This window comes from Bos mutus, chromosome 21 (assembly GCF_027580195.1).
Source record: "Bos mutus isolate GX-2022 chromosome 21, NWIPB_WYAK_1.1, whole genome shotgun sequence".
In the NCBI taxonomy this organism is placed as follows: domain Eukaryota; kingdom Metazoa; phylum Chordata; class Mammalia; order Artiodactyla; family Bovidae; genus Bos; species Bos mutus.
The window spans coordinates 22531661-22554861 of NC_091637.1; the positions used below are offsets into that span (position 1 = coordinate 22531661).

Here is a 23201-nt window from a genome sequence, read left to right on the forward strand (position 1 = left end):
AACAGAGAATAAAGTTGATTAGAGTAGGAGACACTGTTAGAACAGTGGACTGGTTCAAGGGAGAGCTAAACCTTTTCACAGGCTAGCTACCAATTTTTATAGCTTCAAGACACAGAAAATTCCTACTGGAATGGTGACATTAGGTGATTGGTTAAGAAGCTATAGGGTCGGTATTTTACCTAATGTGGGATCAGGCAACTGGCTGGTTTGGATCCAGAGGCATGGCTTGGACCAAGCACTATGTGCTTGGTCAGTTCCAGAGATTTTTATCCTGTGACTTTGGTACAGAGCTCCACACCTGTGACCTTGGTATAGGGCTCCACAGTAGTTATCAATATGTATGGTCCTATTACCATTTTTCTTAATTGTTTTGGATTTATTTTTTGTAGATCTTTCCCTTCTCTTGTGTTTCCTGCTTAGAGATGTTCCTTTAGCATTTTTTGTAAAGCTAGTTTGGTGGTGCTGAATTCGCTGAACTTTTGTCTCTAAAGCTTTTGATTTCTCTGTAAAATCTGAATGAGAGTCTTTCTGCATAGAGTATTCTTGGTTGTAGTTTCTTCCCTTTCATCATTTTGAATATATCATGCCATACCTTTCTCTCTCTCTCTTTTTTGCCTTTCATATTTTCTTTGTATTTCTCTTCAATAGTTGCTTGACCCAACATCTTTCTGTCTGCTCTATACAATGAAAATACAAACTAAATGAGAATAGAAAAAATAAATAAAGCACTAAATTGTACGAATTACAAGTCTGTTCCAAAATATATTTACATTAAATAAAATATGCATTTCAGTAAGAGATCTACAGTGAATGACTCTGCATCCTGGGAACCTAGGCAGGGCTGGCATTCGTGGGAGAAGCTAAGAGACTTCACACCAATCACAGTTTGTAGGAGGTTTCTGATGGCCAATCTGCAAGCTACACTGAGCACGTCATGAGCATCACCTGTGCAGGGACTGACTGGGGGGAGGAGAAGCAACTTTTACCTCGATGCTGAGTTCATTCTCATCAACAGCCTATTCAGTAAAGTTTCAAAAAAGTAAACATGTTAAGGTAAGAAGACAACTGTTTAGAACCCCAGACACATTTTCTGGCTGTATTTATGCAGAACTCTCCAGCTACAATGGGTGGTCGTGAAGACATTCTTCCTCATGACAACATGGTCACAGGACTCGGATGACCCAGCGAGAATGAGGGGAGCCGAGGACTGGGATACAAGTCCAGTTTTGGTTTGAGACACTCTTCTCATGCACAGTCCATGGCCCTGCAGTCCTCTCCTCCTACCATCTGGCATGGCACTTAATGTAGTCTTCAGCTTTATTCCGGAAGTCCTCCTTGTCCCACAAATGATGTTCTACAGCTTTGATATTCAGTGGATCATCAAAATTCAACAGATCAATAAACAAAAGTTTAATCCCCAAACAACATCCTTCAGTGTCCTCTTAGGGGCCTGGCAGGTGCCATCAACTGGATGTTCTCTCAGTAAACTGAGACATATCTCTCCTGTCTCTGTATGTTGGGGTGCCAGATCCAGGTCAAGCATTTCACTTTGGGAGGCACCATGTTGTATGCATTGGAGACTTCAGTTTCAAACTGAAATTTTCCATCCTAGTAGTAACTCTTCTCTGGGGTGACAGTTAGCTGAAAGCAATGAAGCTTGTTTGGATCAGGAAAATGCACTTTATACATACAAGGTAAATTAACTTCAAGTTCTGCAACCTCTTTAACAAGCAGCCTGTCTCTCACAGACACTAGCCGAGTGGAGTCAGTGGCTGTGGCTGACTCTTCAGCTTGCTTGCCAGCATCAACATCACTACTACCTTTATCCTGGGCACCCCGAGACAGGCAAGGCAAGCCCGGTGCCCAACACCAGCTGGCCAGCTGGCCACAGACAGCAAGCCATGGCCCCTCACAGCCACACCAGCTCTGGCCATGTCATTCCCTTCTTGCTTGTAGAGTTTCTGTTGAGGAATCAGCTGATAACCTTATGGCAATTCCCTGGTATTTTATTTGTCATTTTCCCCTTGTTGCTTTTAATATTTTATCTTTGTCTTTAATTTTCATGTTTGATTACTATGTGTCTTGATGTGTTCTCCTTGGGTTTATCCTGCCTAGAACACTCTGTGCTTCCTGGACTTGGCTGACTATTTCCTTTCCCATGTTAGGAAAGTTTCCAGCTATTATCTCTTCAAATATTTTCTCTAGTCCTTTCTCTCTTTCCTCTCCTCTGGGACCCCTATAATGTGAATGTTGGTGCATTTAATGTTATGCCAGAGGCCTGGAAAATCCCATGGATGGAGGAGCCTGGTGGGCTGCAGTCCATGGGGTCGCTAAGGGTCAGACACAACTGAACGACTTCATTTTCACTTTTCACTTTCATGCATTGGAGAAGGAAATGGCAACCCACTCCAGTGTTCTTGCCTGGAGAATCCCAGGGACAGGAGAGCCTGGTGGGCTGCCGTCTATGGGGTCGCACAAAGTCAGACACGACTGAAGCAACTTAGCAGCAGCAGCAGCAGAGGTCTCTTAGGCTGGCTTTATTTTTTTCATTCTTTTTTCTATATTCTGTTTCATAGCAGTGATTTCCACCATTCTGTCTTCTAGGTCACTTAACTGTTCCTCTGCTTCACTTATTCTGCTGTTGATACCTTCTAGTGTAATGTTCGGAGAAGGCAATGGCAACCCACTCCAGTACTCTTGCCTGGAAAATCCCATGGATGGAGGAGCCTGGTAGGCTGCAGTCCATGGGGTCACTAAGAGTTGGACATGACTGAAGCGACTTAGCAGGAGCAGCAGCAGTGTAATGTTCTGGAGAAGGCAATGGCAACCCACTCCAGTACTCTTGCCTGGAAAATGCCCTGGGCAGAGGAGCCTGGTAGGCTGAAGTCCATGGGGTTGCTAAGAGTCGGACATGACTGAATGACTTCACTTTCACTTTTCCCTTTCATGCACTGGAGAAGGAAATGGCAACCCACTCCAGTGTTCTTGCCTGGAGAATCCCAGGGACGGGGGAGCCTGGTGGGCTGCCATCTATGGGGTCGCACAGAGTCGGACACGACTGAAGTGACTTAGCAGCAGCAGCAGCAGCAGTGTAATGTTCATCTCTGTTTGTTTGTTCTTTAGTTCTTCTAGGTCTTTGGCAAACATTTCTTGCATCTTCTCCATTGGTTTTCTGAGATCCTGGATCCTCTTCACTATCATTATTCTGAATTCTTTTTCTGGAAGGTTGCCTATCTCTACTTCATTTAGTTGTTTTTCTGGGGTTTTATCTTGCCCTTTCATCTAGGACATAACCCTCTGCTTTTTCATTCTGATTAACTTTCTGTGATGTGGTTTTCATCCTAGCTGCTGTGGAATTAGTGTTCTTCTTGCTTCCTCTGTCTGCCCTCTGGTGGATGAGGCTAAGAGGATTGAGTAAGCTTCCTGATGGGAGGGACTGGTGGAGGGAAAAGCTGGGTCTTCTGGTGGGCAGGGCCATGCTTAGCAAAACTTTGATCCACATATTTGTTGATGGGTGGGGTAGTGCTCCCCCTGTTAGTTGTTTGGTCTGAGGCAATCCAGCCCTTGGGTCTGTCAGCTCTATGGTAGGGCTAATGGTGACCTCCAAGAGGGCTTATGCCAAGGGGTCCCTCAAGGACTCCTGCTCCCATGCCCCTGTCCCCATGGCAAGCCATTGCCAAACCACCCTCCACGGGAGACCCTCCAACACTAAGAGGAGGTCTGGTTCAGTCTCTTGTGGTGTCATTGCTCCTTTCGCCTGGGTCATGGTGCATGCAAGATTTTGTTTGTGACCTCCAAAACCTCCTTTGTTTCCTCTAGTCCTTGGAAGTCCTATAATCAAATCCTGCTGGCCTTCAAAATCAAATTCCTTGGGGATTCATAGTCCCTTTTTCAGATCCCCAGCCTGGGAACCCTGACATGGGACTCAGAACCTTCATAACAGTGGGAGAACTTCTTTAGTATTATTGTTCTCCAGTTTGTGGGTCACCCACCCAGCAGGTATGGGGTGTGATTTTATCACGATTGTGCCCCTTCTACCATATCACTGCAGCTTCTTCCTTGTCTTTGGATTTGGGATATCCTTTTTTGGTGGGTTCTAACATCCTCCTGTTGATGGTTGTTCAACAGTTAGTTGCAATTTTCATGCTGTCACAGGAGGAGATGAGCACACATCCTTCTACTCCATCATCTTGAATCACCCAGCCTGTATCTTACTACTTTTTATATCATATATCCTAGAGATATTTACTTATCATCGTTGGAAAAGATTCCCTCTTGCACTATGCCATGGTTTATTAACTTGTATCCTAAAGATGAACACCTGGGTTATTTCCAATATTTCCTGTCTTATTTTCAAGTGAGATCTAGAGTGGGAGTTTCATTCATGCCAGGCTGCTCTAATCAGGACAAGGAAAATGGGAAGAAGTGGTCAGTACACAAGAGATAAGAAAACCAAGGAAAACCAGAAAAGAGCAAAAAAACAGAAAATTTAGAGAAGATGAGCGAAACAAAAAAAAGAGGCAAAACAGGATGAGGGCAACCACACAAAACAGGAAGGAGACAGAACAGAAGGAGAAAAGGAAACAAAAAAGAGAGTGAGATGAATGGGGAAGGATGTGAGTAGGGAGAGAGAAGAGACAAGAAGACATCAGAGCTTGGTAAATATGCATCTGGTAATCAGAGAGGCTCAGGAGTCCCCAGGCTAATCTTCAGTCCCTACAGAAACCTGGTGGGCCCAGTACACCAGGTCAGCCACGCATATCAGCAGGTTGAGGGCTGTCAGAATGGCCACAGCCATTCCTCATTCCAGGTGCAAATGTAATAGATGAGCCCATCGATACAGTCCATATAATTGGATTGCTGGGGCTGCCCGCCAAACTTCTCATTGAACTGGTAGAGCAGCCAGAGGACCAGAGTGCTGACATAGAGGAGGACAGAGAGCAGGGTCAGCAAAAACTGGAAAATGGGGACAGTCACAGGCAGCCTGTATTCCCATCCAACCAGGTTCCCCAGGATGGTCAGGGCTGCTGGGAAGAAGCAGATGGAGTACACGGCGACACACCACTCCAGGGCCAGCTGGTGCAGGTACAGGGAGGTGTGGCTAAAGAACGTAAAGATGAGACAGGCCACGAAGGTCTCCAGCACTTTCAGCAGGCCTGGCATGGTGTGCACATAGCAGGGGATCTCACTGAGCTCATAATACTGCCATGAGCAGGCTACTTCCATGGCATAAAATACAGAAGCAACACAGAAGAATGCAGTGGCCATGATGGCTCGGTCCTGGTAAGGGCCATAAGGCAGGAAATGGACATGAGTGGCGGCACAGATGATGAAGGCCAAGAGGCAGAGGAGGGCAACATAGCAGGTGTAGATGATGGTAAGTTGTACCAGAAGAAAGGAAAGGGGGACTGGAGCTTACACAGCTCTACAGTGGAGATGATGAGGATCATGGCAAAACAGAAGCGCCAGATGGACATGGACCAGTTACCTACGGCCCCCCTCAGGATGCCCATGTCGACCACGAGGGAGAAGACCATGCAGGTGCAGAAGAGCTGCGGCAGGCGGAGGAGGCAGCACATGACGTCCAAGGCACCTTGTCTCGAGATGTCACCCTGAAGAACATGGTGTTGTGATGGTCAAGCAGGTCACAGTCACCAACACGGCAGTGGTCTTCCCTGAGGACCCATCAGAGAAAGATCCGGCTCTGGAGGTGAATTAAATCAGATTCCTGGAAAAGGCTCAGAGTCCTGTGATGGCTGAGGCCCAGGATCTGTGGAGTTAGAACCAGTGGCTCAGATACCTGGGATACCAGAACAACCGCTCCAGAATTACATTCCCCACCCATCACCCTTGACATTGTCAGGAGACCTGTGTTATCCCAAACCTTCTACTGGGTTAGGTCTGACCTCAAACCATTAACGTTTTGGACCTCTTGTGCTGTGTGCCATTATCTATGGGGGCCCAAGGTAAAATGGTCCTTATATACAATCTGAAAATTTCAAGTCTCTCCAAATTGAAAAAGATTAAAAAAAAATTATTTGGTAAGCAAATTTGATCAAAATGTACATGAGACAATTTATGGTCATTATTTACATCATTTACTGTTAATGTTCCAAACTGCAGTTGCTGAAACACTAATGTGTTTCATTAGAAGGTGCTTTCAGACTCTGGGGTGATGCTATGTTCTATAGAGAACTATCTGGTCATCTGTCTGAAGCTGAAAAATTATGAGCTCTAGAGCATACCTGAGCCCAAAGATAAAGATAAAGGACTGTGGATTCTACTGCTACTCCCATGTATTGATGAGAGTTAGCCGAGAGACTCAGGTACCTTCCCCAAGGTCAAAGGTTAGGAGTGAGAACCCAGATAAAAACACCAAAGCCATGGTTTGAGCACTTTGCTCTACAACCCACATGTCATCAGGGCCATGGGTGGGAGCCCAGGACCAAAGCTCGGGGCTTTGAGACCCGACACACCTTCAGGGCCATGGCCTCCTTCCACAGCAACTTGGAGACACACGTGCCCTGGACCTATCCTCCCTACAGCCATCACTTGAAGGAGCTGCCATCTGAGGGGACACAGCCTCACCTGGAGGAGGGAAGCTTCAGAAGTGAACAGGGAGGAGCCATGGGGTGAGAGCAAGACCATGGGGACAAGATGATGTGGAAAGTAGGGACTGTTCTGAATCCCCTCTCTCAATTTTGCCATCACATGTGACTCTTGCCCACTGGGGAGGGGAGACTTCAACCCAGCATGACTCCAAGGTGGGGCATCATGGAGGAAACACAGAATAAATTAACATAATGTTTGGCTCTGAAGCTCCAAAGCTGCCATCCAGATGGGAGTCTGGAAAGATTTAGGAGTAGTCCTACCTGTGAGGATTCTCCTGGCCTGGGAGACTGGTTAGCAGCTTCCAAGCTGGGAAAAAGGGATTAGAAATGAACAAGGATGCTGTGTTTGATGCTGATGGGGGCCTTTCAGGGTATCCAGGGAGGGGATGGGGATGGACGGATGATCACCCCCTTTAAAGGGCAGGAGCTGAAAGAGGAGGCCCCTGATGGACCCCTGGGAGGAGACAACCCTGAGGATGCTCCCGGGACTAGGGTAGGGGCAGGGGGCAGGGGGGTTCAGAGTGGAGATGACTGGGGGGAGCCCAGGGCCCCAGTGGCCCTGAAGCAGCCCAGTAGGGGTCTTCTGACCCAGAAGAGACTCAGGCATGGAGCCAACCTTCGCCATGGAGGAGGGGCCTGGACTGGAACTGAGACAGGAGAACAGGGGCCTGAAGGGGTTTCAGGGCTGTGACAGGGACACGTGGCCAGAGTGGCAGGGACCCTGGAGACCATGGAATTGCCCAGGTCACCTGCCCAAGACAGTCCGCCAGCCAGGGCTGCAGTCCTGCTCACACAGGGGCTCCTCCAGGGTCCAGTGTTGGGAGAGTGAGGCCCCTCCCAGCCCGCCCCCTCCTCAGGGACCGCTGCCCTGTTTCCAAGGGACTTTTTGCTGAGAAGCCACCAGGGTGGAAGGGCCAGCGCCGCATCCAGCTTCCTGCGATCAGGGGCCTTGTCACCTTTGCGATAATAAACCCTGGGACAAGCTGAGGCTGGAAAGAGAAACATAGAGCAAACCTGAGAACCTTCCTGGACTCACAAAGCTCCTTGAGGCCCAATAGCCAGTGGAGCCCTGAAGCCTGCGGGCCTCCCAGTGGGCATGCCAGGGGTGGGGAGGGATACTGGGGTGAGGGAGGCAGGTGGTGTCATGATGCCTATCCCCCAATTTGATCCCCACCTAATTCCAAGAACCCATCTACAATTCCGCCTAGAACTACAAGAGATCTTTGGATCCTTTTAATGCTACAAAGGGAGGGTTGCAGAAGGAGAGGTGTGGGGATTCCAGCTGGGTGACCCTGGGTAAGGCCTGTGACCTCTCCGGGCCTTAGTTTCCCCTACTTGAAAAGTAGGAAGTTTGTTTGAGTCTCCCCAGCAACCCTTCCTCCAGTAAAGCATCTGCCTACAATGTGGGAGACCTGGGTTCAATCCCTGGGTTGGGAAGATCTCCTGGAGAAGGAACTGGCAACCCACTCCAGTATTCTTGCCTGGAAAATCCCATGGACGGAGGAACCTGGTGGGCTACAGTCCATGGGGTGGCAGAGTCGGACACGACTGAGCGACTTCACTTTCACTTTCCCCAGCAGCCCGTCCTCCACTGTAATCTGTGAGTGTGGACATGGTGCCCCCATCAGAACACAGCCTAAATGTGGCTGAGTCCTGCCTGCCCAGCAGCCAGGCGTGTGGACTGGAAGGCAGTGAGCCGGAAAGGTCATGGCCTGGACAAAGGAAGGAGAAGGAAGTGAGAGGGACACTCAGTTACAGGGAGAGGTGGGGCCTGGAGGAGATACTTTAGAGGTGGAAGATACTGGGGAAGTTACTCATCAGTCTCAGTCTCCCCATCTTTGCAATGGAATTAATCCCAGCTTTGTGTCAATGAATGAACAAAAGCACGTGAAGGACCCATCAGAGGGCCTGGAACACGGCACGCTCAATCTATGCCCGCTACCTGTCCCCCTCCCCCTCACAGAGGACCCAGAACACCCTGGCCCCACTCTGGACATCAGCACACGCAAGCTTGATTTGTTGCAGATCAGGGGCTGCAAACCTGTTTGTACTACAGGTGGTCCAGGGATGTGTTTTGTGTTTCGTCACAGTGTTTTCAGGAAGAGATGGTGTAGAATCAGTATTATTTCTTCCCTAAGTGTTGGTGGCTGCAGTGTTTTAATTTCACATGAAAATCCAGATTCCCAGCTCCTTTTGAAGCCTCAGGAGATCTGGTGTCACTGGGCTGTGTGTCCTCAAGATGGGGGGCCAGTGAATGGAGCTGAGCAGCTGCTACATGCTATATGTTATTTTCCATTTTCATCTTTGTGTAATTTTCTGTATTTTCTTATTCTCAAGTATAATTGGCATAAAGCAGGACTATGAGTGTCTCACATGTGCCCAGTTTCTCCTCCTTGGTATGGCCAGGCTTCCGCTTCCTCACAGGAGTGTCCACCCCTCTCTCCAGGGAGCATCCGTGTCCTCAACTGCATGTACAGCCTTCAACAAATTTCACATGCTCTGATGTCATATGTAGACGTGTGTGTACATACATGTACATATGCTTATAGTGAGTATCTGTATCTTTTTTTCCTGTTTTATAAATGCAAGACTATATCATCACACAGAATCTTGCTTTTCCACCACCCCAGACAGGTGCAGCTGGTCCTCTCCATCCCCTTTACTTATTTACTTCCCTCCTGGCTCCTGGGAGTGTTTGGACTGACTGTCCTTCTCTAGATCAGTGGACCCTCCCCTGTGAGTCTCAGACACTGGGGGACACAGGGGGTCCTGGATGCATGTGACCATCATGCTCTGGAGCAGGAGGTCAGGATGCTTTCCTGGAAAATTTATTAAAAATACGACATAGAGTACACTTTTTATTTCTAAAATTTCATCTTGGCTTCCTAGGGCCACTGCAGCAAATTATGACAAGCCTGGTGGCTTAAAACAACAGAAATATATTCTCTCACAGTTCTGGGCATCATAACTCTGAAATCAAGGTGTCAGCAGGGCAGTGCTGCCTCTGATGCCCAGGGGAGGGTCCTTCTTTGCCTCTTTTAGCTTCTGGAGGCCCCTTACCTTGTGGCTGTGTTATCAAATGCAGGCTTGGCTGCTCATCTCTCAAGCGAAATACTGAGAGATGAGTGCTGGGCTCTGTCTGGGACAAGGTGCCGCTCCTCCGCTGTGAACACAATCATCACCGGGATGGTGGGTTGAAAAAAATACTAATGAACCATTTTTTGTAGAAGAGCTTGATATGGAGGAATGGCATTTTTCCAGTTTAGTATGTGCGAGATGGAAAATGGAGCATAAAATTAAGCAATGGCTGTCCAAAAGGATATCCTAGTAGGAATTCCCCAGTGGCCCAGCTGGTAAAGAATTACCTGCCAATGCAGGAGACCTGGGTTTGATCCTTGGGTCAGGAATATCCCCTGGAGAAGGGAATGGCAACCCACTCCATTATTCTTGCCTGGGAAATCCCATGCAAAGACTACAGTCCACAGCTGGGTTACAGTCCACGGGGTTGCAAAGAGTTGGAAATGACTGAGCAGACAAGCACGCAGGGCTGTCCTACTGCACTCAGACCTCCTGCAGGGAACTGTCTCAGTGAAAATCTACTCCCCACCCCCCACCCCAGACCCCCCACCCTCCCACTGCCCCGGCCCTGTAGGGAACACACTCTGGGCAAACTGAGTATCCTGTTAGGTCTTAAAGAGAGAGACTACTTCAAATCTCCTTTCTTCCTCAAGCCGTGGGGGCTCTGAGGCTCTCCTCCTCTCCCCCCACCCCGCAGTCCCCCCACCGCTGCTCCTGCACTAGAATTCCCCCTCCTTCCAGAGACTGGGGGGAGGGAGGCTGAAGGCTCCAGGCTCCCCTTGCCTGGGGCATCAGGATAAGAACCACAGAATTTGGGCTCTTCCTCATCTTCCCCATCTCAGTCAATGGCACTGCCTTCCTGAATGCTCTTCACAAAATACTTCGAATTCACCTACTTTTCTTCATCTCTACAGCCACCTGGTCCAGATCCATCCATCCCCTCACCTGCTTTAGTTGGTTCCTCTATTTCCATCCTTTCCCTCAAAGATGAATTAGAAATAAAGTCAAACTAAGATATTTTGAAGGCTTCTCTTTGTTCCCTTAGGATGGAACACGGACTCTAAAATGTCACTTCCAAAGCCCTGAGAGTCCAGACTCCTTTCTACTTTTCCTGCCTTATTGCCTCCCTCCCTCCAGGCACTGAGATCGTCTTCCAGTTCCTCTTGGTCATCTCAGGGCCTTTCCCCTGACATGTCTACACATCCCCTAGCCCTGAACTGAGACCAGAGCTCAGCCTGGCACACAGTAGTCCTGTGCCCAGTCAGTGTCACTCCAAACCTTAGTTTGCTCATCCAGAAAATGGAGACAATAGCCTTCAGCAGCAAGTCTGACAACGTGACTTATTACCCCTATTTCATTTTATCTTCAAGGATATTATTATTGTCATCCCCATTTAACAGATGATGAAACTGAGGCTCAGAGAGTACATTAGATCATTTTACTCAAGGTCATACACTTACTCCCTGACAGAGCCTGGATTTGAATAAACGTCTGTCTCCCTGCAAAACTCAGCAGGTAATAGAACCTCGGGAAATGCTGAGATTTACTGAATGCTGACACCCTTCTCTTGGGTCGAAGAATCATCTCCTGCCTCCTGTGGGTCTTGGTCTGGCTGCAATGCCCTCAACTTGTCCAGACTTCCTGTTGACAAGCCAGCCAAAAAATGCCAGAGAGTGTGGAGACTTAGAGAGGTGCTGACTGGACCGTCACTGGGTTCTCCTCAGCTCACTGGGCTCCCTACAGGAACTTTTAGACAGGAGCCAGACATACAGACAAGGGCCACTTGGGTTGGCCATCTGCACTGGCCCCCAAGGCAGATAGCCAGGTTTCTGAGAGCCGAGGGAATGGCCCACTTCTTTCTACTCATCGGAGGATTGAGGAAGGTCAGCTCTGTGATTTTTCCAAGAAGCTGGTCCAGAGCCATGGAATGGAAACATCTGTGCCCTGGGCTCTGTTCTGGATGCAGCTCAGGACACAGTCTGGCAGATGTCGGGGGGTGGGGGGGGTGGGAGGGGGGTGCGCCAGCTGGAGTCACCCTGCCTGGAGGAAGCTCTGGCCGGCTGAACAGGGAGCCTCTGGCCACTGCCCCTGGAGACAGGGAGCCCAGGCCAAGCAGGGAGCAAGGGAAGGGCCTGAGGCTTGGGCACCAGGAGTCTTCTCCATCAACTGTGTGTACTAAAGGTCTGGGGTGCCGGGGTCCAGCCCCGGCTGATCCAGGGTATTCGAAGGAGAGACGGCATAGGCGAGGATCAGGAAACAATTGCTTAATTAAACGTTAATTAAGGATATAAAGAGTAATAGAATGAGGATAGCTCAGTGAGGAAATTCAGTGGAGAAAAGAGGCTGAAATAAGGATAGCTCAGTGAGGAAATTCAGTGGAGAAAAGAGGCTGAATAATTCAGCCAGAAGGTAAGAGAGAGAACGACATGGGGAGACCAAGTTTCGGTGAACAAGGCCCGCACTTTATTTTCCAAAGTAGTTTTTATACCTTAAGTTATGCATAGAGGATAATGGGGGAAGGGGTAGAGTCTTGCAGCAAGCCAGGCTTTCTTCCTGCAAACTTATCATATGCAAAAGCTTAGGTGATTTGCATCATCTTCTGGCCCGGAGGCCTGTTAACATTTTAAGACCTTTTCTTCAGAAAACTTATTTTTCTCTAAAGGTGATTGGTCAGGAGCCACCCTTCAAAAGCATTAGATAAAGTTGCATTCCTACAGAGCAAAGGTGTGGTGGGCTATAACAAGAAAAAGAATTAACTCAAGGGTCCCAGGTTACAAACATTAAAGCTACTACTTACACCAATTATATTAATCAATACACTGCCAGGGACACAGCAGGTAAGGGATATGGAAACTTAGCAGCAAACATTGGCCCAACAAGTGAAAATCCCTTCACCAATACAATTTCTAATCAATCTTTTAACTACTCAAAAGAATCTGTGTTTAGACAGTTTAGAACATCTCCTGCCTCTTACAGTTGGGAGGCTCTGAACAATCACATGTGGCCGGAAAAACCTATTCAGGCAGGCTAGAGGATTTCCAAAGGAGTTTGTAGGTTAAACACTGTCACACCCAGGAATTATTAACTGGAGCTGTAAGCTAACTCTTTTTTCAGAGAGGTAGTGGGGGACAGCCCCCCGTAAAGTCAGAAGTGTAGGTGAAGGCACAAAGCAGAAAGTAGGCAGACTCTGGTTTTGGGTGTAAATGCTCGAGAATTTCCAGGGGGACCCCTGAAGCTCGATCCCACCTTTGCGTATGCCGAGCCTTCTTCCTCATGACCTTTGTCATGGGCAGAGTTCCTCACACTGGCTCCCGGCAGTGATAGAATTCCAGTTGAGCTATTCCAGATCCTGAAAGATGATGCTGTGGAAAGTGCTGCACTCAATATGCAATATGCAATATGCACTCAATATGCAATATGCCGGCTCCCGGCACTGGGGGAGTCCTGGTCACAGCAGGTGGACTTGGGGACCACAGCTCCCCTTCCCCAGATCCCTGGATCCAAAGTGCCTCCCTTCCCTCTGCCTTTGGAGACAGGCCTGTGAGAGCATCTCTCAGCTCCTCCTCCAGGCTTTCTCCTTGGGAATCAGACCCACATGAGACTGTGGAACCATGGTGTACTCTGGGTCTGCCTCTCTCTTCACTCTGGGCTTCTGTTTCATCTTCCCCTGCTTACGGTCAGCCCCTTTGTACACCCTGCAGAAAGGACTTTGCATTCCCTAAAGGAACAAAGCTCCCCAAACAGGGCAAGACCACTTGGGCTGCTGATTTGGACTCTGAAGAAGTGAATAGTCAAGAATGTGCTGGAACAAGGGAGTCTGGGAGACCTCAGAATGTGGGGCCACCTGGAAGTAGTTTGTGTTTTTGACAAGAATCACTGGAGAGTTGGACCCCTGGGAAGTAACTGAGGAAACTCATGAGAGAGAAACATGGTCCCCACCAAACAGAGGTCATTGGGAAGGAGGGTCTGTGTAATCAGGGAGGATGTGACCAATAAACAGGACCCAGCAGCCAAGAGGAAACAAGCAGAGAGGGTGGACAGAGGAGAGGGAGCCGGCTTCCATCTCCACGTCTGAGTCTCCAGGACTGGCAAGTCCAGAGGCCCCGGGAAGAGGGGGCGTGGGAGGGACCAGGGGGTCTCTGGCACCCCTCCCCCATCTAGCAGATGAGGAAACTGACTCAGCAGCAGTGAGTGCCCTCCTCGGGGGGACGGAGCAGGTTTGTGCAGAACGAGGGTGGACGGGGCAGAATCCCAGCCTGGAGGATGCTGCTGCTACGCTTGTCACAAGCAGCATGGAGCCATGGACAGACAGCCGGCCTGGGGACAGGACGCCTGGTCCTGACTCTGACTCTGCCACACGCAGGGTGACTCTGGACACGTCCTGCCCCTCCCTGGGGTCCAGCTGCTCCTCCTCTATGACGAGAGGGTTGGACTAAGCAGAGGACCTTTACACTCTCTTTTGAGATCCACAGTGAGGGGACTGGACCTTGTCTTGGAATTGTGAGAAATGACCCTTCACCTCCCAGCAGGAGGGATGGGGCAGCCGCCCTCATGAACCAGGAGGTTTGGACAGTGAGCCCCTCAGGTGAGCCAACCCTGGGCAATTTCTGTACTAAAGCACAGAGGCATCGCCATCTTCTGGGAAGCGAGCTCCCAGGGTTGTGTTCTATATTATTCAGGAAAATAGAATATGAGATTCTTCCACCCAGACTTGTGGGGGTCAATGCATATTTGCTTTTGTCAGTGAAAAAATTAATCAATAGTCAAGTTAGAAAGAAAAGGAAAATTTTATTCAAAGTAGCCTGAGGAGTAAAGCTGCTGAAACAGTCTCTCAGGAAGCTCTGAGAACTGTTGAGAAGAGTACGGGGGGAGCAGTAGGGATGTGGCTCAGAGAGAGGGAGACACGCCACCAAGCACACACCTTGTTACAGGTTACTGCTCTTCCAGGACAACAGCCATCTTGCTTAATGGTTTTAGTGCTTTTCTAAATATGGGATGAGATGGTTGGATGGCATCACCGACTCAATGGACATGAGTTTGAGTAAACTCTGGGAGTTGGTGATGGACAGGGAGGCCTGGCGTGCTGCAGTCCATGGGGTCGCAAAGAGTCGGACACGACTGAGCGACTGAACTGAACTGAACTGAATATGGGAAGATGCAAAAACGTGTTACTGAAAATTCCTCTTGAAATATCTGTCTGAGGGCTGGTTCTCCCAGTTTTCCCAGAGCACAAAATGCTTCATCCTGATTTTGGCTTTGAATTCTTTTTAGGGTGGATTGCATGTCAGTGACCACAGTGCCTAATGGCTTCGTGCTGGGTTGTGGGCAACATTCTTTATTACAGTCCCCTCCATTTCTGTCTTAATTTCAACAAAAGTTTGGGAGACAATTTGGACCAGTCTGTCCCAGGGTGCTAAGAATGTTCATTCCCAGGTCATCGAAGGATTTCTTTGATAAACCACTCAAGTGCTATTACTCTAGTTCTCTTAATAGTGAACAAAAGCATTTGGACCACCTATCTTTCTAGTCTATCAGGTTCCAGAAAACGGTTTCCACTTTCTGTTTCTTCCCATATCTATTGTCACACTATTACAGTCAAGGATCTTATAGAACTATGCATTAGGTCAATTGTTTTAAGTGGTTTATGCACCATTATTTTTTAACCACAAGGTTGATAACACATTTGTTAATGCAAGAAACAAAACTCTTGTAAAATAGGCAGAAAATAGCTAGGGACATTAATCATGTAATAAGTAAGCAGTGTTATCTTCTAGTTACATGGCTGGGACCAGAGGAATAAAGTGATCTTTGTGGCTGAGCAGGTATTTCTGCCATTGGGGTGGGCTGGTTAATACAGATGCACAATGCACATTAGAGGGGAGTGCAGTGCAAAGTGAAAGTCACTCAGTCATGTCGGACTCTTTGTGACCCCATGGACTACACAGTCCATGGAATTCTCCCAGAATACTGGAGTGAGTAGCCGTTCCGTTCTCCAGGGGATCTTCCCAACCCAGGGATCAAACCCAGGTCTCCTGCACTGCAGGCAGATTCTTTACCAGCTGAGCCACAAGGGAAGTCCCTAGAAAGAAAGTTTTCCCTGACTGGGAGTCGAACCCTGGCTGCGGTGGCGAAAGCACCGAATCCTAGCCACTAGACCACCAGGGAGGGAGGAACCCAAATGGGCAGAGAAAAATTTTTATGTTTATATTTTTCTTATCCTAGCCTAAAAATATGAATTTTACTTCATCGTTTCTTAAGATTTTCCTGCTCTGGGAACCCTGTCCTGGGAGCCCTTCCCCTCCACTCAACCTGCCACTGGATGAAGATCACAGGCTTCATCCCAGCACAGGACTGAGTGGCAGCAGTGGGGATTCTTCCCCTGCCCTCCCCGCCAGCTCTGCTTGCCTGGCTTGACACTAGATGCTGGGCTCTGAGGCTCTGCAGTTGAGAGCAAGAGAGGAAGAAGGCTTGTGATGCCATCCAAGCCACCAGTTACTGTAAAGGGCTGCCGGTCTCAATGCAGGTGAGTACACACACACACACAAACACACACACTGAGCATGCACACGGAGCACATTTTAAAGAGAAGCATCCAGGTGCTGTCATGGCCCCTTTAAGAGTTAGGGGGAAAGGATGTTGGCACTGGGGTGGGGCCCAACCTCTTGTGGGCCCACCCCCTAGGCCACACCCCCAGTGTCTGGTCCAGATATGGGCAGAGAGTCCCAGAAACTTAGGTTTGCCTGAGGATGGAAATTGGCTAGGACACTTCTGAGCTCTAGGCAAATTTGGGAAAATTACAGTGTGTGAATTTTGGTTTTGCGAAGGTGAGGAGGAGAGGAGGGCATGGGGGGGGTGTTTATTTTCTTTTGTCTTTATGTGTATGCTCAGTCACTGTTGTGCCCAACTCTTTGTGGCTCCATGGACTGTAGCCTGACAGGCTCCTCTGTGCATGGGATTTCCCAGGCAAAAATACTGGAGTGGGTTGCCATTTCCTCCTCCAGGGGATCTTCCCAACAAAGGGATCGAACCTGCATCTCCTGCATCTCCTGCATTGGCAGGCAAATTCTTTATTGCTGCACCACCTGGGAACCACCTGGGAAGCTTTTTAATATTGAAATTATAAGGGCTTTATGAACATAGGCAAGGAACAAGGTTATTCTCTATGATTGATAGCGGGGACTGATGGGAACCAGAAGGTCCAAGGAATTTTTTGAAAATTATATATATTTGTAGAGATTATATTATGTCTGAGTCCCAGAGAAACAGGAAGAAGCAGAAGAAAGCAATTGGCACAAGAAGCATGTGTGTGTCCCCTTACGCTCAACTAACGCATCTCCCTTGACTATGAAAGCAGCAATCCCACCACCCCCATCCACCTGCCCAAGAAAATTAGAAAATTCCCCTTTAAGAATAGGGACCCCCAGTAATTTTTGACCTCCTGACTAGAAAAAAAAAGAAAAGAAAATGAGAACACCCAGGCTAACATCCCTTTAAGGCTGCAGGGCCACACTCTTCTCCCTGCAGAGGCAGGACCTGGTGTTTTGATCACTGAGGCAGGAGGCCCACATCACTGCCCCTCATCAACACTGCAGACAGGTGTCTTCAAGACGCTGGCTTCTTCAGTAGCTCCTTTTTAAATTCCCCTGACAGCAGTTGGCATGGAAGTCATCTCAACTTCCTCTAAGATGCTATCTCGGCCAGGAATCCCCAATTTTGGGGCCACGGACAGGTACTGGTCTGTGACCTGTTAGGAACCTGACTGCACAGCAGGAAGTGAGCAACGGGCATGACCTGAACCATCCCCCCGCCCTACCCCAGGGAGAAATGGAAAATTGTTGTTCCAAAAGACTGATCCCTGATGCCAAAAATGTTGGACTCCGTTGTTCTTAGCAGTGTGTTTTAGTAAGCCTACAAAAATTCTGGAGACAATCTTAAGTGGGGCTGAGCACCAGGTGGGCCCAGGAATTCAGGGTCTCTGCTTTAGACTCCCACTCGCTGGGAGTTATTGACCTCCAGAGATTTATTCTATAAATAGATGAGAGGCACACTGTACACTCTCCCCTACTGGGAGAAAGTGGGCCCAATGACTAGCTACTTATCCCACCCCCCACACACATACCAACAATGGCATCGCAAGGGGAACAGACACGCTTTGGCAACGAGACCCCTCCAGAGGCCAAGGGTGTAAACAGCTGCACAGAGGGCTGTGTGCTGTGGAATCAGCACCTTAGGAGGTGGGAGGGGCTGTGGGCAGAGAAGGAAGGAGTCTCATGTCCTGATGGATCAGAGGAAGGAAAATGGGGAGAGGTGGTCAGGACACAGGAGATAAGAAAACCAAGGATGATCAGAAAAGGGATAAAAAGCAGAAAATGTAGAAGAGATGAGAGAAGCAAGAGAAAGAGGCAAAACAGGGTGTGGGGAACCACACTAAGCAGGAAGGAGACAGATGAGAAGGAGGGAAGGAAACAGGAAAGATGAATGGGGAAGGATGTGAGGAGGGAGAGAGGGGAGCCAGGAAGAGGATGTCGGAGGATTACAGAACTTGGTAAGAAGATGGAATCCAGAGGCCCTGGGCAGAGCTCAGTACCTGATAAAAATGAAGTGGATCCAGTATGCCATGTCAGCCACATAAATCAGCAGGTTGATGGCTGTCAAGATAGCCACAGTCAGTTTTTGGTCCCAGATGCATAGTGTGGGGGCAAGCTCATCACTGCAGCTCACATTACTGGACCGCTGGGGCTGCCCGCCGAACTCCTGATTGAACTGGTAGAGTGGCCAGAGGATCAGGGCACTGGCATAAAGGAGGACAGAGAGCACGGTCTGCCCCAACAGGAAACGAGGGAAGAAGGTGTGTAGTCTGTTCTCGAATTTGACCAGCTTCAGCAGCATGGCCACGGCCCCCAGTGTGAAGCAGATGGAGTACACGGCCACACACCACACCAGTGCCGGCTGGTGCTGGTGCAGGTAGGTGTTGCTGATGAAGGCGAAGATGATGCAGGCCACCAATGTCTCCAGCAGCTTGAACAGGCCATGAATGGTAGCAAAATAGAAAGTGGTCTCACCCAGGAATAGTAGCCACAGAAAGGCCGCTTCCAAGGCGTAAAGCACACACGCGATGCAGGAGAATGCAGTGGCGGCAGTGGCCTGGTCCCGGAAGGGGCCATGAGGCAAGAACTGGATGTAGGTGATGGCATACATGATGGAGGCTGAGAGGCAGAAAACGGTGGCGAGGCAGGCATAGGTGAAGAGAAAGCTCTTCCCAGAAAAGGGGAGACTGGGCTGGTACTCGCCTAATTGGACTATGAAGGTGATGAGGGTGATGACAAAGCAGAAGCACCAGATGAACATGGACCAGTGACTTACAGCCCCCATTCCAGTGCCCAAGCTGGCCACCAGTGAGAAAGCCGCGCACGTGGAGAACAGCTGCAGCAGGCGGTAGACGCATAACCGGACTCTATCAGTGTCCATGTCTGGTACACCACATGGAGGTCCTGATGGGTGTTCAGGTCACAGTCACTGGTATGGCAGTGGTCTTCACTTGGAGTCCACTGGAGAAAGATCCAGGTTCCGAGGCAGATTAAATCAGATGCCAGGGAAAGGCTCAGGGCCCTGTGATGGCTGAGGCTCAGGATCTGTGGAGTTGGAACCAATGGCCCAGATGCTCGGGTAACAGCACAGACATTCCAGAAGGATTCTCCCCACCCATCAGCCTTGGCCTTGTCACGAGACTTGTCTCATCTCACAGCTGGGTTGGGCCTGGCCTCAAACTATGAGCATGTTTTAATCTCTTTGTGCTGTGTGCCATTATCCACAAAGACACAGGGGAGGGTGGCCCTTATCCACAATCCCACTGCTTCAAGGATCTGAAAAAAAAGATAATGTTTTAAAAATATTTTGGGGTAGAAAATTTTACTAAAAGAGACATGAGACTATTTACAGTCTATATTTATTTCACTTAGTGTGAATTTCTGAAGTTCTTTTGCAGAAACAATAAAGTATTTGATTACAAGGTGTTTTCAGACCCCAGTAGGGTGTCATGTCACGGGGAGCAGATACACCATTTCAGCTGTTGGAGGCTGAAAACTTCTAAATTCCGGAGCATATCTGAACCAAAGGTTTTCAGAAAAGGGATCGTGGATTGTCCTGCGGATCCCATTTTACAGATGAGAAAGTCCAGTCAAGTGCCTTGTTTAAGGTAAAAAAGTGCAGAGTGGGAACCCAGATAAAAATGCTAAAGCTGTGAATTTGAACCCTTGGCTCTACAGCCCACACAACAGCAGGGCCCGGGGGTGGGACCCCAGGACCAAAATTTGGGGCTTTGGGACCCAGGACACACCTTCAGGGCCACGGCCTCCTTCCACAGCATCTGAAGACACACATGTCCCAGCCTGTCCTCCCTGCAGCATCACTAGAAGGAGCTGCCATCTGAGGGGACACAGCCCCACTCGGAGGAGGGCAGCCTTAGGGGTGAACAGGGAGGAGCCATGGGGTGAGAGCAAGGCCGTGGGGACGAGATGACGTGGGAAGTAGGGGCTATTGTGAATCCCCTCTCCCCCACCCCCACCCAATTTTGCCTTCAGATGTGACTCTTTCTCATTGGGAAGGGAGACTTCAACCCAGTATGACCCCAAGGAGGAGTGTCTTGAAGAAACTACAGGATAAATAAACATGTTTGGCTCTTAGGGCTTCCCTGGTGGTTCAGACGGTAAAAAAAATCTGCCTGCAATGCAAGAGACCCGAGTTCAAACCCTGGGTTTGATCCCCTTGAGAAGGGAATGGCAACCCACTCCAGTATTCTTGCCTGGAGAATTCCATGGACAGAGGAGCCTGGCGAGCTACAGTCCATGGTGTCACAAAGAATTGGACACGACTGAGTGACTAACAATTTCATTTACACTTCTTTTTGGCTCTTAAGCTCCAAAGCTACCATTCAGGTGGGAGTCTGGAAAGATCTAAGAGTGGTCCTACCTGAGCAGGATTCTCCTGGCCTGGGAGACTGGTTAGCAGCTTCCAGGCTGGGAAGAAGGGATTGGAAATGAACAAGGATGCTATGTCTGATGCTCACGTGGAGACTTTCAGGGCATCCCAGAGAGGGGGTGGGGATGGACGGATGATCATCCCCTTTCAAGGGCAGGAGCTGAAAGAGGAGTCCCCTGCAGGACCCCTGGGAGGGGACCACCCTGAGGATGCTCCTGGGACTGGAGTGGGGGGGGGACAGAGTGGAGATGACTGGGGGGATCCCAGGGTCCCAGTGGCCCTGAGGCAGACAAATGACACTTAACCTCCTGCAACAGGAGGGATGGAGCAGCCACCTTCATGAACCACCAGCCTTGGACAGTGAGCCCCTCAGGTAAGCCCACCCTGGGCAATTCTTTTACTAAAGCACTGAGGCATTGCCATCCTCCTGGGAAGTGAGAGCCTAGGTTTGGGCCCAATTTGATTCCGTAAAATAGTATAATATGGGATTCCTGCACCCAGACTGTGGAGGTCAATGCATAGTTGCTTTTATGGATAAAAAATTAATCAGTAGTCATTCTAAGGAAGGAATAGGAAATTTTATTCAAGCCAACCTGACAGTTACAACTGGGGACACAGTCTTCCCAAGGAACAAGCATCTATTTAATGGTTTCAGTGCTTTTCTGAGTATGAGAGAATGCAAGAAACTGGAATCATAAATATTTCTCCTGAAAATATTTATGTGAGTTTCAGTTTCACCAGTTTTCCTGGAGCACAGAGGACCTCATCCTTATCTTCACCCTGAATTCCTTTCAAGGTGGATTGTAAGTCAGTAACTGCAGTTGCTAGTGACTTGATTCTTGTTGAACTGGTGGTGGGTAACATTCTTTACTCACAATCTTGTTCCTTTTGGTCTTAAGTTCAACCAAAATTTAGGAGGCATTTTTCACCAATTTGTCTCCGGGTGCTAGGAATACTCATTCCCAGGTCAGCCAAGAATTTTACTGATAGACCACTCAAGTGCTATTTCTCATCTTGTCTTGGCAACAGTGGCCTAATCCCGAACCTCCTATCTCAAGAGTCTGTCAAGCTCTAGAAAATGATCCCTTCCTGTTGTTTCTTCCCATATCTAATAAATGTAAATACACAAGTAATTTTTACTTCCCTGGAATTTCTGGTTACTATCAAAAACTGCTGTCAATCATAGAGAGAAGCCTTGTCCTTTCTCCCATATCTATAATGTTCTTTTTTTAAACCTTGATACAAAGATTTTAAAAAATAAAATAAAATTGACATACCCTAATTGATCTAAATTTTCTTAGAACTCAGAAAAACTGGGCAGATTTTTGTTCTCACACAAATCACCATCTCTGTGAGGTCTCCCCACAGTCTCCCCACTCCCAGCTTTCCCCAGAGCCTGGGGACATGGCCCAGCCCAAGACAGCTAGCAGTTGCACCCCCTAAACTCTTAACTTTCTGACCCCTAGCTCTTAAAAGGCCCCCACCAGCACTTGCATGACTCTATCTAAAGGTGTATGCCTGAGTACATGCTCAGTGTGTGGGTCTGTGTGTGGTCGTGTGTGTTTGTGTTCATACATGCCTTGACACCAAAAGCCCTTTAAAGTAACTGGTGGCTGTGAAGTCATTCCAAACCTTCTTCCTCTCCTGCTCTCAGCCAAGCCCAGCATCTTGCTCCAGCCTCTTAAGCAGTCCTGGCTCAGTAAGCATAGAGCCAGAGAACTCACCAGTCCAGCATAGGTCCAGGCCACGTCGGTGGCATAAACCACAGATGCAGGAGAATGCAGAGGCAGAGCTGGTGTGGTTCCAGACGATGCCTTAAGGCAAGACTGAAGGTAGATAAGGGGGTTATTGATGGAGGCTGAGAGGCATTAATGGGTGACATAGCAGGCCTACGTGATGAGAAAGTTGTCCCAGGAGAGGCATAGGTGATACTGGAGCCCAAATAAGTCAACTATGAGGATGAGGAGGGTCACGGTGAAGCAGAAGCACCAGATGAACATGGACCAATTACTTAGGTCTACCGTCCAAGTGCCCACTCTGGCCACCAGGGAGAAGGCCATGCAGAGGGAGAGCAGCTTCAGGAAGTGGAGGGAGTAGCCCATGATGGTCAGAGAGCCCAGGCCGGAGGATGGTCAGAAGGAGGATGTGATGGTCCTGCGGGTCACTGTTGGAGGACTGCACTTTGATCCTCTGGAACAGACACCTGAGAAAGATCTAGATTAAGAGCAGATTAAGTCAGACGCCTGGAAAAACCTCAGGGCCCTGTGAGGGCTGAGGCTCAGGATCTGTGGAGTTGGAACCAATGGCTCAGACACTCGGGTAACAGCACAGCAGCTCCAGAATGGTTCTCCCCACCCATCACCCTTGGCCTTGTCAGGAGACTTGTCTTATTCTGAACCTCACTGCTGGGTTGGGTCTGGCTTCAAACCGTGAACATTTTTAAATCTCTTTGTGTTTTGTACCATTATCTATACATTATCTATACAGTCCAAGGAATTCTTCCAGGCCAGAATACTGGAGTGGGTAGCCTTTCCC

At 48.8% G+C, this 23201-nt stretch overlaps 1 protein-coding gene and 1 pseudogene across 1 annotated transcript; both read right to left on the reverse strand.

Annotated features, from left to right (window-relative positions):
• Positions 1-1280: 1280 nt before the first annotated feature.
• LOC102278530 (NEDD8-conjugating enzyme UBE2F pseudogene) lies at positions 1281-3340 on the reverse strand (annotated as a pseudogene).
• Positions 1905-19323, reverse strand: LOC138984391 (myeloid-associated differentiation marker-like). Its single transcript, XM_070358377.1, has 2 exons — positions 18277-19323; positions 1905-5770 (listed from the first exon to the last, which is right to left on the reverse strand). Exons 1-2 carry the CDS (start codon positions 19155-19157, stop codon positions 5740-5742), a joined length of 912 nt encoding a protein of 303 aa, XP_070214478.1. The 5' UTR covers positions 19158-19323; the 3' UTR covers positions 1905-5739.
• Between the last annotated feature and the right edge of the window lie 3878 nt (positions 19324-23201).

What these genes read in the sequence shown, in the direction of transcription:
- LOC138984391 (XM_070358377.1), bottom strand. Translation starts at nt 19,157, where the DNA reads ATGGACACTGATAGAGTCCGGTTATGCGTCTACCGCCTGCTGCAGCTG. An exon ending in ATCCACTTCATTTTTATCAG is followed by an intron (nt 5,771 to 18,276) that starts GTACTGAGCTCT and finishes CTAACTCCACAG; the next exon opens with ATCCTGGGCCTCAGCCATCA.